This window comes from Tiliqua scincoides, chromosome 2 (genome assembly GCF_035046505.1).
Source record: "Tiliqua scincoides isolate rTilSci1 chromosome 2, rTilSci1.hap2, whole genome shotgun sequence".
NCBI lineage: Eukaryota > Metazoa > Chordata > Lepidosauria > Squamata > Scincidae > Tiliqua > Tiliqua scincoides.
In genome coordinates, this window is record NC_089822.1 from 242,030,684 (window position 1) to 242,046,564 (window position 15,881).

At 43.6% G+C, this 15,881-nt stretch overlaps 1 protein-coding gene across 1 annotated transcript in view; it reads left to right on the forward strand.

The window, feature by feature from the left end:
- Positions 1–13,701, forward strand: part of PRICKLE2 (prickle planar cell polarity protein 2) — a 127,206-nt gene extending 113,505 nt beyond the window's left edge. The window contains exon 8 of the mRNA XM_066616984.1: positions 11,461–13,701. Within this exon, the coding sequence (XP_066473081.1) occupies positions 11,461–12,329 (869 nt within the window). The 3' untranslated portion in view covers positions 12,330–13,701. The remainder of the gene's footprint in view (positions 1–11,460) is intronic.
- The last annotated feature ends 2,180 nt before the right edge of the window (positions 13,702–15,881 follow it).

Here is a 15,881-nt window from a genome sequence, read left to right on the forward strand (position 1 = left end):
CAGAGACCTCTCATCATGTGAGGGCTGTGAGCAGGTTCAGCTGGATTTTGAGATGGTGCCCAAGATTGTGAAGCAAGTCTGGAAGCAGACACAAATGTGTCTGATGATTCTCCATGGGCCAATACCAGTGTCCGTTTGATGCAGAAATCACAGGCCAACACACATTTTGCTTCCTTAAACGTTACCCCAATTCCCGGGTATATTTGGGGTGCTGATTCCAAAAAATGGCCTCTTTAGTGAATGATTCAAGCAGCTTCCTCATGAGGAAGCCTACACCATGGCTTCCTCATGAGGAAGCTGCTTGAACCATTCACTAATGGGGCTATATTATATCTCCAAAACTAGACGTGATAGGGCAAAACGGATGCCATTGTTTGAATCTGCACCCCAAATTCATATCAAACCACCACAAAGTTTGGGAAAAACTTTTCTGACCCTCAATTTTGTAGGCCTATGAAACTGATCAAATCCAGACAACTTCCAAAAAATTGAGGAGTATTAATTGACTGTATAAATAATAATGCAGGTATTTATATACCGCCTTTTTTGGTCTTTATTCAAGACTTTATTCAAGGCGGTTTACATAGGCAGGCTTATTAAATCCCCGTAGGGATTTTTACAATTTTGAAAGAATGTTCTATCTTCCAAGAACCACAACATTCAGGTGTTACTTTCTTGAACTGGTTTCACATTCTGGCCTCCATCCTCCCACGCTCAGAGCAGATGGAATAACTCGGCTCAGCTTGTCAGGTGCTTCAAGGTCGCACGGTGCCGGTGGCCTCAAACTGGCGGCCTTCGGATGTTATCTTCAGGCAAATGGAGGCTCTACCCTCTAGACCAGACCTCCTGCCCTACCCCAACGAGGGGTACCCTACCCTAGAGGGGATGGGATTACCCCAACCCCTCTCCCATCAGCCATATACTGCATAGGTGTCTTTTCTTCTCCCATCTGCACTACCTTCTGCTTGTGAGGAAGCCGCTGCCTCTCTTCCTCCTGCAACCTCTCTCACCCTGCCTGCCTGCCTGCCTGCTCAAGTCTGCTCCAAGCCCCCCCACCCCATGTGCACCAGCATTCCTAGGTAACAAAAACAGAGTCGCAGATAAGGAGAGGTAGGTGGCAATTCTGTGCTTCAGATAAAGGAGAATTTGCATATAAAGAGAGTGACTGTAATTCACTTATACCTCCTTAAGAGCCCAGTTCTGAGCTCCATGCGCCGGCTTACTGCCAGCGTGCACTGAAGCAAATGTGCTGTAAGGGCAAGTGCCTAATGCTGGGCAAGTGCCTGTACTAGCCCAGTGCTGGGCTAGCGCCAGGTGGGTGCCCGGCCTCAACCACTCGGCGGTCACATGGACCACTGAGCAGCAGAGACAAAAGTGGAGGCATGGGGGTGGTGGGAAGGAGGCATTCTGGGGAGGAGGGGGCGGGAGAGGGTGGGGAGGAGGCGTGACGGGGAGGCAGGAGACGGGGAGAGCGCGGGGGAAGGTGTGCCTGGAGAAGGTGGGAGGCAGGACCAGTGGGGCTACTCCCTTTACCCGGGGCAAGGGAACAAATGTCCCCTTCTCCTGAGGTGCTGCCCGTGGCTGCCTTGGGTGTGCAGGATGCGGCGGCAGCCATTTTCGGTGCCACCACAACCGCACGCCCTGGGCAGCTCAGGATTGGGTTCAAAGTATTTTTTAAAATGCACCTAGTTGGCAGAGCGTTTAAATCAATGAATTGCTTACAAGAAAAGTGATTTATTAACTACAACTACAAATCTTTAATTGGTTGACATCCCTTCATTTCAGGTTTGCATCTGTGCTGTCCGTAGTTTTCAGATGTCCACCCTCTTTCTCAAAATTCACCTCCCTCAGAAGGCACTAATGATATAATCCACTCACTCAGGGAAGTCGAGACCAGCCAAAAACTCCTCTCATTGCCAAGGCTGACTTCAAAATAAATGAAAAGCTGCTAGGCCAAGCCACAATTTAAGAGGAATATTAAAAGTACATTTTCTTCAGGGAAGACCAAGCTCTGGATTGTCAGACACTTTGAGGCCATCTTATTTCAAAATGTACTTACTCCTTCCAGAATTTTTCAAACTTAACAAGACTATGGCATGAGATCATGTTTATGAGATTTTAGCAAAACTTAATTTTAGTTTTGTGGTAAAGCTAGACGGCTGGATCAATGTGAACAAAAGCCAGTTGCCAGCAGTCAGCTCAGCTCTGTTTTGCAGCACTTCACTCAAGTACGGGCATAACTCCCATCCTGATGGTTGGGAACTTGTTAAGAAGGGCACTGAACAGGAATAGTTTCTCATGGCAGCATTTTGTAGGAAGGCAGTTGTAAAATCCCAATAACCCGCCATCTGGTATCACTGAAATACCTTTTCTGTTGTTAAAATAATAACAGGAATTATATGCTATCAATATGCATAGTGAAGTAACAACAAAGATTAGCTCCTTGCGCCAAGGCCCGGCCTATCCATAAGGCCAACTGAAGCCATTGCCTCAGGCAGCAGATTGATCAGAGTGCTTTCCGCCTGCTTTCCTCCACTGCTCTTCCTTCTCCTTTCAGTCCCTGAATTGAAAAAGAGGGGACTGAAATGAGTAGGAAATGTGGAGGGGAGGGGAGTGCTGAGCGAAAACACTGAAGAGTGGAAGGAACAGGCAGAAGGGGATGATCAGGGAAGGAAGGCAGCATTTATCATGCTGCCTCAGGCATCAGGAGGTCCTTGGACCGCCTCTGCTTACCCCTGCAGAGGTTACAGTCTAAGGAGCTATTGCGCACCAAGGCCATGCAGTCTAGTGCAATGAGCAGAGTGGACCCGTACTTGGTCCTAGTTTCACATCCTTGCTCAGCTCTGAAGATCAATTGGTGGCCTTGAAGAAGTCACTATGGAACCTATTTCACGTGCTTGCTATAAGGATATACTCTGACATCTCCGTGATTAAATTTCTTCTCTGTGTGAACAGTTAATTCGCTGACATTATATGCTCAGTTTAGATATAGGTTGTAGAGAACACCGAGTGACCACTTGTACTAAGCAGGCCCCCCTCAATTGCAGCTGAAGGCATGCTGAGGCAACATAGCTCACTCCATTGTTACAGCAGGGACTAATGGCCATTTGGCTCTTCTCTTCCTTGTCTGATCTCGGAAGCTAAGCAGGGTCAGGCCTGGTTAGTACTTGGATGGGAGACCGCCTGGGAATACCGGGTGCTGTAGGCTTATACCATAGTCTTTCGAGACTGAAGGTTGCCAACCAATCCCAGAACTGCCTTTGTGGCCATCCCACCTGGCTAGTATGACAACAATAAGGAAGAATTGGTACCTGAACATGCTTACTCCCCTATTCCCCAAGCAGGGCCTGTGTTGTTCCTTATTCTGTATATTGAACCTAGAACACTTCAGGCACGTTCCCATAGAGACATAAGCATGAATTGTTAAGCTTTCCCCTTAGTGTTTATCCCAAGTGCAACTGACAACTCTGGAAGGTAGTGGAATCAGCTCCAGCAAGATGGTGCAACAGAGAAGTGATTTGAGCCAAATCCCAATTGTAGATTGCAAATACTTCTGCAAAAGGGTCCATATTCAGGAGTCTGCAAAAATGCAGGAAGCAGCCATTAAATATATCAGACTCTGCTCTAACTGGTGCGTGAAGTGATGCAGTGGGAGATTTATGGTTAAATGCAATCAGTTCAAATAGTTGCCGGCTGAATTTGGGCAAGTTGCAGTTCCCCTGCCTCAGTTTTTCCATTAGTAACATGGCTAGAAGGAGGAACTTTGTATCCTAACTGTTTTGGAGCTAACGTACAGTTGTAGACCTGCCCTCACTATGCCCCCGGGCAGGTCCATGACATGGCACCCCCCTCCATCACACCGCCCGCCCTCCCCTCCCCTCCCCAGGATACTTACCAAGGCACACAGAGCCTCACACGATGCACAGGATGGCTCAAAAAGCCTTCTGTGCTGTTTTAAACAATACTTCAAGTTTCCTAACGAAACCCAAAGTATTTTTTAAGACTGCCCGAGAAGCCTCAGAAGGCTTTTCACGTGTTGCTGAGAGCCACACAAACCATTGCCTGCCCATAGCCATTGCGCGTTTTAACGGGCAGAGGTATTTGCCCGCCCTGTTCCCGCCCCTAGTCCGCCACTGCTGAGATACAAATTGTGATATATTTTGTGTTAATCAAGAACCTTGCGCATAGGGACTTCATGACCTTTCTGTGAGGAAGTGGGACACTTAGGTACTACTACCAATCTTGAATGTTACTTTTAGGGCCAGCAATATCTAGTTGGGGCTGTACAGAATACAAAATGAACATTTTCCCTGCCACTTTGAGAGTTCTTGTGTTCTTTCGCTGTGTTCTTGTTCTGCACTCAGGTTATGACACCTGGGAATAAGGTATCACCCTGTATATGTCCAAGTGTTCTCTTAGGAAGTCAACAGATCCTCCATTCAGCTAGCTTTCTTTCTAGGAATGAGGAAGCATAATGTCATGTCACATTAAGTGCTTATGACTGTCAGGATTTGGTCATAATGAAGTGTCCGTTACAGACCTCTTTGTCAAATTCTACTATCTAGAAAAATCATGTTTACTGAAACATAGGGCTGTTTTATCTCTTCCCCCCCCCCCTCAAGTCTATAACCTGGAATTGTAGACATGATTGCAGAGGGTATGCATGTCTTGGGGTCAGTGTAAATGATGAAGAATTTGCAAATGAGTTTATTCAGAAAGCCTGTTGGAAGAGGACAAAAGAAAAAAAGGACAAGCGCCAAAATAAACATTCTGTGTTTGATTTTGAAAAGGGGGGGGGGAATTCTATTCTAATTGAAATAGTTTCTGAGCTCTGTCATCCTGACAGCCTAGGAGTTTCGTATCCCTGCCAGAAACAAATTCAACCCTCCAGTAATCAGAGAATCCCATGTGGAAAGGGGGAGGAAGCTATAAAAGCTGGGTTTCCTGGCTGCAAAGAGGAACACTGACCCAATTCTGGGTATATCCCTTGTATACCCTTTGGGGGGTGAGCACTGCTTAGTTCTGTGCAATGAACAGTGCAGTATTTTCAAGCAGGCAGCCCTTAACTGCTTGACCTGCTCCTCTGGAGGAATTTTTCACCTAATTGGTCCTCCTCTAGACTGTGAGGGAGACAGAAGGTAGGAAGAGCTGACAAGGTTGCATACTGACTGTCTGCATCTCTTCCTTAAGAAAGATGGTTGGTGATTTGAGATTGGAACTAGATGTAATGAAAGAATATGGGGCTGCCACTGTCAACAGTAAATGGCAATCTCTTGTCAAATTTTTCGTCCTGTGTCTCGTGTGTAGCAATGACAGTGTGTGGCCAAATGTGTTGTCATGTTGTGCGGTTACTCAGTGGCAGACTTATCCCCAGTGGCATCCAATGAGGTGTGGAGGCAGTAAAAGGTGATGCATTTTGTCACATCAGACATTTCCATTGTTATAGGAGAGAAGAAGGGATACTCTACACATGGTTGCCATTTTCTAAGGCAGCCTGATATTTATCACATTTAATTCTTTTCAAAGAACATTAGAGACCATCGGCCAGCATTTGGTTTTCAACAGCAGCCAGAGAGATGCTCTTGAAACTTACAATATCATGTCGGTCATTCCCTGACTGGTGGATTTGGGGGGGATTCCTATTGTCTCATATTTATACATATATCACTCTTGTAAATGAAGGCTCAATTTAGCTGTCATGACTGACAATCATTGATACACTTATCCTCCATTAAGGCTACAATCTTGTGTTTAAGAAACTATAATTCAGCCTATAAGTCCAGCAGAATCTTTATGGTCAACTTGATCTCAATTCCTAACATTTTTATTTTTTTTTTTTGCTCGCTCTGGAGAACCTATGGAAAAGGAGGACAGATAGCTGCCTAGTTGAACCATCTCACCACAGCTTCATATTTGAGAGTATTAGCAAAACATAGGCCATGAATAGCAGTGTTTGGGACAGCAGTGATGGCTTTGATGCCCCCTGGATACCCAGTGAGCAGGAGGGCAGGGTAATGAATGAGAATGACAACTCCATCTGAGACTGGAATCATCTAGAATTGTCCCCTGCAGGGGAAGATCTGGCCAGGAGGGGAAGTAGTGAGGCCAATTAGGATGCAGTTGCCCAGGCAATGATGCTACAGTGTTGGCTTGCCTGTCTTGCAGGGCTTGGGAGGAATGTGTGCCCGTGCACAAGGTGATGCTTCATTTAGCCACTAGGGAAGGGGGACTGAGATTGGTGTCAGATGGCCTTGCACTCAATAAGGAATGACCAAAGGAATGCAGCTGAGGGAGTCGGATAAGTGTAATGTGTGAATGCCTTTTACTTCTGACTCTGAGGCCAGGCATACTGGACCTCAGGGATGTCCAGATGCTCACAAGCTGAGACCACACATGCTGAGAGTTCGCAAATAGTTTTCAACACATGCAACAATTCCTTCGTGATCTGAAAACCCAAACTCACTTAAATTGAGTTGTAAGCGTCAATCCATTCATCAGTGGGATTAGTCAACTAAAGCATTAATTGCAGATTTAAAAAGCATACTAGTTAGCCAGACAAGCCACAAGCTTTAGGGAACAGATTCTGTTTATGCTCCAGAATGAGCAAAGGATTATGAAGTGCAGACAATGAAAACTCCTAGCTGCATCAATGCTTTGTGAAAGCCTTTTTTTTTTTTCAGCATTGCTGATGTAATGGACAAGCTACATACAGCTCTTGGTCCTGCCATTACTAAAAAGCTTGGTGTGTTTAAAATCAGAGCTGAAGCACACTCGCTGATTGGAAATACAGAATCATAGCACCATTGGCTTTGGATGATTTGGAAGACACCTGCTAAATTCACAAACCTGAATACTACACAAAAGCATAGTGTTCTTTACAAACCTGATTAACGAAACAACGAGGTTTTTGTTTTCCCAAGACCTAAACCAGTTTAGGTTCCAAGGAACTCTGAATTCCTTAGAAGCTTATCAGGGGTTCCTCAATTAAAAGTTCAGTAATGAAGGACAAGCTTCTCTATTATTATTAATTATTATTATTAACAGTATTTATATACCACTTTTCAATGGAAAGTTCACAAAGCGGTTTACAGAGAAAATCAACAAACAACTAATGGCTCCCTGTCCCAAAAGGGCTCACAATCTAAAAGATGCAAAACACCAGCAGACAGCCACTAGAAGAGACAGTGCTGGGGTGAGGAGGGCCAGTTACTCTCCCCCCCCCCCCCCGCTAAATAAGAGCACCCATTTAAAAAGTGCCTCTTATCCAGTTAGAAAGGGTTTCTCTAAAACACAGTTTTCCCACCACTGTTGAGCTTCCCTGTGGAATGTGATTTCTGTGGGGGAAATTAGGTTTGTATGTTCAGTTTAAGTAGGCCAACAAGACCTGCCTCCAGTGTGAACTGGTAATTAATCTTATGTCAACTTTGTTCATTCAAGGGGTGCAATGCCAGATCATCCGGGCATGGGAAGAAGCAGAAAAAGAGAGAGCTGGTCCCTTTATTCACTACTAGCAGAGTGGTAGCCAAGTGGCTATGGAAGCTGGGATGCTGCACCGATCCACCAATATTTATTTTAAACAATTATATCCCACTCATCTCCTGAGACCCAGAGCTCAGACTGGAAATGGCCAAGGAGGAAAATGGGTAGCTAACAGTAATGTGTCTGGGAATCTATCACCACTGGGGCTTTGGAGGAAAGGAATATGTGTGAGAATAAGCCCTCTTCTCTCCAGTTGTGAGGTAGGAGGCAAGGTGCCATACCTTGGAACCTGCCCCAGAATCCATTGCAACACAAAACTAAGCAGGGGTTCCTCAACAAACAAGGTGTAGTTTCCTGAAGGCATTCCTGGCTCTAATGAGTCATGGCTGGGTGTTTTTTTTTTTTTTTTTTGAAATGTCAACAGAGGAAGAAAAACTGTCACCATTATTCAGGATCCCCAGAAAAGCACCATTATTTAAAAGTTGCAGTATGTAACGTATGTAAATTTAATCAGTTAAAAGCCAACAGTTAATCAGCTAAAAGATCTTGGTTGACAGCCCTGCTTTTTATGACCAAAACAATGCCTTATTAATATTTATACAGCTTTTCTGTTTTAACTGAAAAAGCTCTTTATCATCTGTAGATTGCTTCTGGAATAATGTTTTGCATTCATGGATTGACTTTTTGAAGGGGGGACCTGTATGTGCAATATATCCCCATTCACTGATGCAGCTCCAGAAAAATGACATGGGTGACCAGTCTCTGTAACATTTCCATGTATACAAACTCTGGTAATCACTTTAAAAGTCAGCTTACAAGTATAGAACGGCAGCAGCGCTGTATCTTACTTGTCCTCTCAACACCAAAATAGCGCTTGCTTGCTTGCTTTCTTACTTACTTAGGGCCCAATCCTATCCAAATTTCTAGCACTGGTGCAGCCACAATGCCCTGAGATAAGGGACCAAACATTCCCATACCTTGAGGAGGCCTCAGTGAGTGCCTTCCCACCAAAGGATGGAGCACACACCCCATTGACCCCACTATACCAGCCCTGGAAAATTGGATAGGATTGGGCCCTTACTTACTTACTTACTTACTTACTTACTTACTTACTTAATAAGGGCGCAATCCTAACCCCTTATGTCAGTGCTTTGCAGCACTAGCATAGCTGTGCCAATGGGACATGTGCTGCATCCTGCAGTTTGGTGTCACCCTTGGAGGCCTCCTCAAAGTAAGGGAATGTTCGTTCCCTTCCCTCAGAGCTGCACTGCCCTTATGTCAGTGCTGGAAAGCACTGACATAAGGGGTTAGGATTGCGCCCTTACTTACACATGCATTTATACACCACTTGATCTCCCTAGCAGGCATTCAAAACAGCTTTATGTAGGTTACTGTAGTTGTTATTTGCTTTAGTGATACAGATTTGTTACTATGGTACCAAACTTTCCATACTCATACTGGGTAGATCTGCAACCACTAGGTATGCTCTAATATGTTCTCTGATATCATGAGGAATCCCAAGAAACACCTCTTGGCTTCAGCAGTTTGAGCATCAGAATATCTTAAGCCAAAGTAGCTCCAGTTTGCCCCTCTTCCCAGTGGCACAGTCAACACGGGCACCCCCATGCCATGTGACACCCTCCCCCCCACACTCACCAGAAATGACGTGCAGTATCCGGAAGTGGTTCAGCAGTGACACAATGGCATCATAGGGTGGTCATTTCTGGCCATTCAGATCCTCAGAGTGGGGCAGAGGACCCATTTGTTGCTAAATGCAGCACAGGCTTCTGCTTGGAGGGGATATTATGTGGTGTGTACATCACCCAGGAGCGGATCCAAGGGGGGGGACATGGGTACATGACCCCCCAAACTGTCATGCCAGCAGGACGGGCACCCACTGTGATGGGGGGTAGCCAAACAATGGCCAGGAACCCAAGTCTACCTAGCAGGTCTACCCACCCAGCAAATCTCAGCCACAAAGGTCAAAGTTCAGCTGTGAGCCCAGGTCTATCCACCTGGTTGACCTGGGCTCTGGTATTAAGGTAGTGCTCATTGCTCCCCCTCCCCATACAAACACTAGATCTGCTCCTACCATGACCCCCCAGGGTGCGTCACCCAGGCTGGACCCACACCCTGCTTCCTGCTTGCTACACTACTGCCCCACCCTTTAGTCACAAACCAGTTTCCATCTAGGAAATGTTAAAGATAGTAAATTCCCATTTTACATATGGAGTGTAAAAGGCTGAAGGTGAGGTGGGCAACATGTTAGGGGGTAAGAGGAAGGCTTCCTGCTGAACCCTTCTGAGCATAGAATTTAATCTTTCAGGTGGCAGTCCATTAGTAGTGAATGGGCCAGACAGAACATTCACTATATGCTGCCCTTCAAGTTTATCTCAGAATGTGTTGCTAAGCATTGCTAGAGTGGATAATACCTTGTCCACTGTGTCTGTACACTATTGCCCTCTCCTGGACAGGAACAAAAATGTTCTTCTTTATGTAACACAATCTTTAACATTTGTCTGCAGGACTGACTGTTCCTGCACCTCAGTTCCATAGTGAATATTTCTATGAGAAAGTTGGGAGATCAGGCATGAAATAAAAAAAAAACCTTCACAGTCAAACACCTTTGACTGACTCACAATTTTATGAGGGCATAAATCCTCCCGCTTTTGTGAATAATGGGGTATAACTTGCCTTTGTAAGGAAGAATTTGTCATATGAAATATAGGCAAGTTCTCCAAGAATTCAAACATATAGTCTAAATGAGAATACAGCCTGCCAAAGGAGAGAGTCTGCAAGTTATAGTCCCACCTTTGTTGACTGTAAGTTCTGGAAGCTCATATTTTAGCAAACACACCACAGTTCTTGATGCATGTTCTCTGCCATGCAGAACTCTCACTAGACCAGTTGACATGCTGCATACAGCCTATGAGTCTGAAAAGTCTGCTTTTGTATGTCTCTTCAAGCAGAGAGGCCCTCTGTCATGAGCCCGACGGCCTCACTTCGTTTGCTTTCTCTGGTTATACATATCTAGTGAGACTTAAAAAACCAAAACACAGGTCAGGTATAACCCCATCCATCTCTGAGAACTGGACAGAAAACTAAATATGGTCAAAGATATTCTAGGCCACAGTTGGTCACTGGCTTTTTTGCTGTTTTTTACTTCCCCTTTTCACATAGCACATGATGCTCCACATAGGCTGATATCCCCATTCCCAACCCCACCACACTCACTATCTCACATGCCTAGAAACCATTGGTCCAGTTTTTACTGTTGTGCAAAAAACAGCTTCATCGCCTCTTTCAGAGGCTTGCATTTGCATTCTTCTTTGTGAGCAGATTTTGAAGCATTTTTTCAAAGGCGTGAATCTTACAAACCATTTTTAAAAATTGAGCAACTTTGACCTTAACAAATTTGTGACTGATAAAATATTTTGTGGATTGAACACATCCTATGGACCACGTGTTACATGTACATATCTAAAAACATTTTATTTCTATTCTCCATCACTCTTCTTTGGACAACTGTGATTACTTATGAGTACACTGTACATGTGTGCATACAGTGGATTAGATGGTTAAAATTCCTATAGGAACCTGGATTTTATCTTCATAAAATAAAGCATGTTTAGCAAAAAAAAAATAATAATAACAAGCAAGTAAATATTTCTAAGTTGTTTGCACCAAAAAGATGGTTCTTTCCCTATCTCCTTGGATGGAACTCAATTCCATCACCTCGTACTAGCCTCTGTTTCACTTCACTGACTACCATTTCTTGAACCTTTTAAGAAATAAATCAATTAAATTAAATACCAGCTGGTGTTGTATATTGCATACCTGCACAAATTCAGAATGCATACTATTGCACTGTCCTTGGGGAGATATAATACTGGAGTACAGGGACCAATATCACTTAAATGAGTTGATACAAATCACTGCATTTAATTCTCTTTTCCTTTCCTTTTTTCCTCTTTTCAAAAGGACTCTCTGCAGACTGTGGTGCCAAGCGACAAGAGCATCTCTCTCGATTTTCCATGCCTGATTTAAGCAAAGATTCAGGAATGAATGTGTCAGAGAAGATGAGCAATATGGGAACTCTGAATTCCTCTGTTCAGTTCAGAAGTGCCGAGTCCGTCCGTAGCCTACTTTCTGTGCAACAGTACCAAGATATGGAAGCCAACTTGCATGATCTTTCTAATCCCATTGGTTACAGAGACCCATCATCCCGTGGACGAATGCACCAGAGCTTTGACTATGATGGTGGAATTCCAGGAAACAAGCTGGCTGGACAAGAAAGTGCCAGACATCCTCCTATGAGTGAGCGCACACCCAGACGAACTAATCTCCGAGATGATGGCCAACGTTATCGTCCCCACAGGCCCCGGAGGTCAAGGCGCTCCCGCTCAGATAATGCCCTTCACCTTGCCAGCGAACAGAGCTATAAGTTGAAAGAGAGACCCTCTCTACAAGCTAGGGAGGACTATGATCAGTTCTTGCAACAAAGAAGCTGTAGAGAGGCCATGGAACAGGGTGCACGAAGAAACCTGTATGGTCAGTGTCCAAGAACTGTATCAGACCTTGCTTTGCAAAACCACTTTAGCAAGAGATGGGGACCCTACTTTGCTGAATACGATTGGTGTTCCACGTGCTCCTCCTCCTCTGAATCTGACAATGAAGGCTACTTCCTTGGGGAACCAATCCCGCAACCTACCCGCCTCCACTATGTCACCAGTGAAGAGCTCCTTCACAAATACGGTTCTTACAGCATGCCTAAGTCTTCCACATTAGGTGGTCGAGGACAGATACACGGCCGGAAAAGGCAAAAGAGCAAAAACTGTACCATAGCATAGCCACATTGCCCAAGCACAGTGTTGGAGAATGTATTTGCTTTATCAACTTGCACTGTTGTAGGTCTTAAAGCGCTTTTTATTGTAACAAAACAAAACAAAAAAGTCCTGGCAAGTGGGGGAGTTGTAAGAAGGTCATAGACAAGGGTCTATAAATAGTCATAATTGTTGGCATGGTGAATATATTTTGCACATTTATTTTGGAGATGGAGGGAGGGATAAAATTTATTTTAGCATGTAATAGTTACAAATTTACCTCCTTCCCACAAGTAGCTGCCACCCATTTAATATCCAGTTCACCCACTTGTTTTAGTTACAGTTGTTTCTATAACTGGCAGTTAGCAACTAGTTTATTATCTCTCCCCCCCCCTCTTTTTTTTTTTTTTTGCTTTCATTTTCAGCACCTGTTTTTGGATTATTATTTTTTTCTGCCATACGGCAAGGATGCATAAGTTATTTCCATTATTGTGCTGTACATGCAAAGTAAATGAGAGTTTGAAGAAAATATTTTTGTATTTTGTACTATCAGAGGAACTTCTGTGTCTTAGCACTGGGAAATTCATACACATCCATCTTGCTTTTTGGCCAGAGCTTAACAAACAGAGCTTCAGAACCCTTTTATCTTTAGCCATCAAATTTGTTCTGGATCAGCTAGGCTTTGCTTTCTGCACCTGGTGAAAACAAAAACAGAGCCCTTTTCCCCATTCACTAGCTCTTGAGGAAACCAACAAAGTGCTTTTGAAATCTACCAATGCCTCCATTTTTGTGTTAGTCTGAAAATCAGACAGAGGCATCATTATAACTGAAACAAAATAAAAAAAAAACACACTTTTTTTTCCTTTTTAAAATACAGAAAAGAAATATAACCACCAAATGCTTGTAAAGGTTAAAGAACCCAGGTCTGAGAAGGAATTTTACACCTCTTTAGTGAGGGCTGAAGCTATTAAAATGTCAACCACTTTTGGGGGGATCAACCAAAACAATTGTCAATGGTGCAGTTGTGTGATGTCAGCATGAACTTGTTTTGAGTATAGAATTGTTTTCTGGTGCTCTAGTTTCCTGGCATATGTTAACTGCTGTTCAGTACTAAGAGGTATCTTCAACACTGCCTTCTTCTGAAATCTATAATAAAATAAATACATCCTAATCATGTCAGACTTAGATCTACTCATGGGAGATATATACTTCAGACCCATTATGAAGGCAGTTTGAAGGGCCTGTCCTCAGGGTAGAATGAAGTCCATTCTTTGGAACGAGAACAAACCAACAAAAGCTTCAACATGGTAGTTATATACATAGGGCTGAAAATGTAGTATGTGTTATGGTGGATGTGAGGTTTTTTTTCTCTGTATGCTTTAAACAATTGGAAGATTGACATCAAGATGTGATCTAAATTATTTTCAGATGGACAGTGGGAAGAAGGCAATTCTTTTTTTCTTTCTTTTGTACTTTTTACCATGGGGCTGTAAAATGGATTTTAGTAGTTCCCAGTGAAGGCGGAACTTGCCAACTTCCAGCACCTGTGTGTGATTCTTTGGAGAGTTTGAGGACTCTATTAGAAAAAAGAGTCTATTGGAACAATGCATCTTGGTAGGAGTGGGATTAAAAGCAAGGATGAAGGCCCTGGCTTTCCAGTTGGACCTAAGAAGCAGGGCCTTTTGTGTCTGTTCCAGACCCAATGCAGAACCAAGCCTTGGACCAATATGGTTTGTGATGCTGAGAGAAAAACCAGCCTTGCCTATTGAAAAGCAGTGACTCGGGAGGAAATCTCAGATATGGATGTTTCCATAGCACAGCTAGAAATTTTTTTGTTGTGCGTAAGGAGAATGTGATCATTATGATTTTTTTAAAAAAATAATAATAAAGAAACAAGGTGAACTATAAAAACTTTTTTTCCTAGCTGGGATAAATGGAAATACTGTCCCATGCAGAAAATGTCTGGGTTTTTAATTTTGAGAAAGACGAGACACAATAACTTCAATTCACTGTGATGTCACTTGGGTTGTGTATTTTATTTGCTTTTAATCTTTTCAGACACAGCATCATCATCATCAACAGTATTTATATATCTCTTTTCAACAAAAAGTTCACAAAGCGGTTTACAGAGAAAATCAGATCACTAAATGGCTCCCTATCCCAAAAGCGCTCACAATCTAACAAGGACTGCCCCAGCTATGCAGCTGGTTAAACGGTTGGTAGACTGGGGCACGTTGGTGCGGAGGTCCCATCCTTGAGTGTAGAAAAGGATGGTGGGGAGTGCTTGCCCCTTCCACTGCCTCCTGCAGCTCCACAACTGCTTCTTGTGAAGTGGGTCGCAAAGAGAATGCTGGTTCCTCTCCCAGCCAAGCTGGGCATTGCAATGGCACTGCTACAAGAGCAGGAGATGAGTGAGAACAGTAATGGGAGGACTCATCACCTCTACCTGCAGCTCTCTTAGTGCTTCTTGAAAAGTGGCCAGCAAGGAGAATGCTGGAAGTGAAAAGGTTCTGGTCCCTGTATTCATCCCATGGAGCCACTTGACAAAAAAAAAATGGTGGTAAAGCAGAAGCAGGACTTTGCGTAGCAACTGTTCTTGGAGAGGGAATGTGCATGTGTGTTTGCTTGTGTGTGTGATAGGGGTGAGTGTTGAGTTCATGGGTGTGTTTGAGTTGGGATGGTATGCACTGGCAGGGATGGGGGTTCAGGCAGCAGCTTGCCTTGGTCCACCCCGAGCACAAACCTCTATGGTTGTTTTAATGTCCAGGCAGACCTCTCACAGGAGTAGTTTCCAATGCAGTTCACTGGAGAGAGCAGCCAAGCTCACAGGTAAACAAAACGCATGCAAAGTTGCCTCCATAAATAAGGACAAGACTAAAGTGTTAATCACTCCCGAATTGGCCTTTTCAGCCACACTAGACATTGTTCCAGAACCACCATTCAGAGTGCGATACCATAGTCTTCCGAGACTGAAGGTTGCCAACAACAACAAAGTGTTAAGGAGCCTGTCCTCATATTTTTCTAGGAAACACTGGATCATAAAGTCAACAATAATCTACAGAATACATCAGCCTTACTTCGGAGTTATCTCATTACTTACCATTGGCTCTGTGCACATAAACAAAAACCCATATGGGTGGTGTGGAATATAATCATATCTGCAAAAGTAACCTTTGAAAGTTAATGCAAATAATGTTTACAGAAATACACAATGAATGAGAATAGTCTTCTAACTTAATGGCTATGTTTGCCTAGCTTAAAAGACTTATAGATGGTAGTCAGAAAATGGACACCTTCCAAAGAAACTAAAGCTGCTATACATGGCTTACCTAGGATTAGGTCCCATGTCACTTCTGATAGACACATATAGAATTGTGATTAGTATGATTTAATAAACTTAGGATGGGAGATCACTTATGCCTTGATAGTTCACAAGCTTCTTTTAAGGTTTTGCACATGAGGAGAGGTTAATTAACAAATTTAATTACATGTGACATGTAAAATCTCAGTGCAGCTAAAATTGAATACAACTGAGCCCTGTGGGATATTATGGGACCTTACTGAAACTGGATATTATTA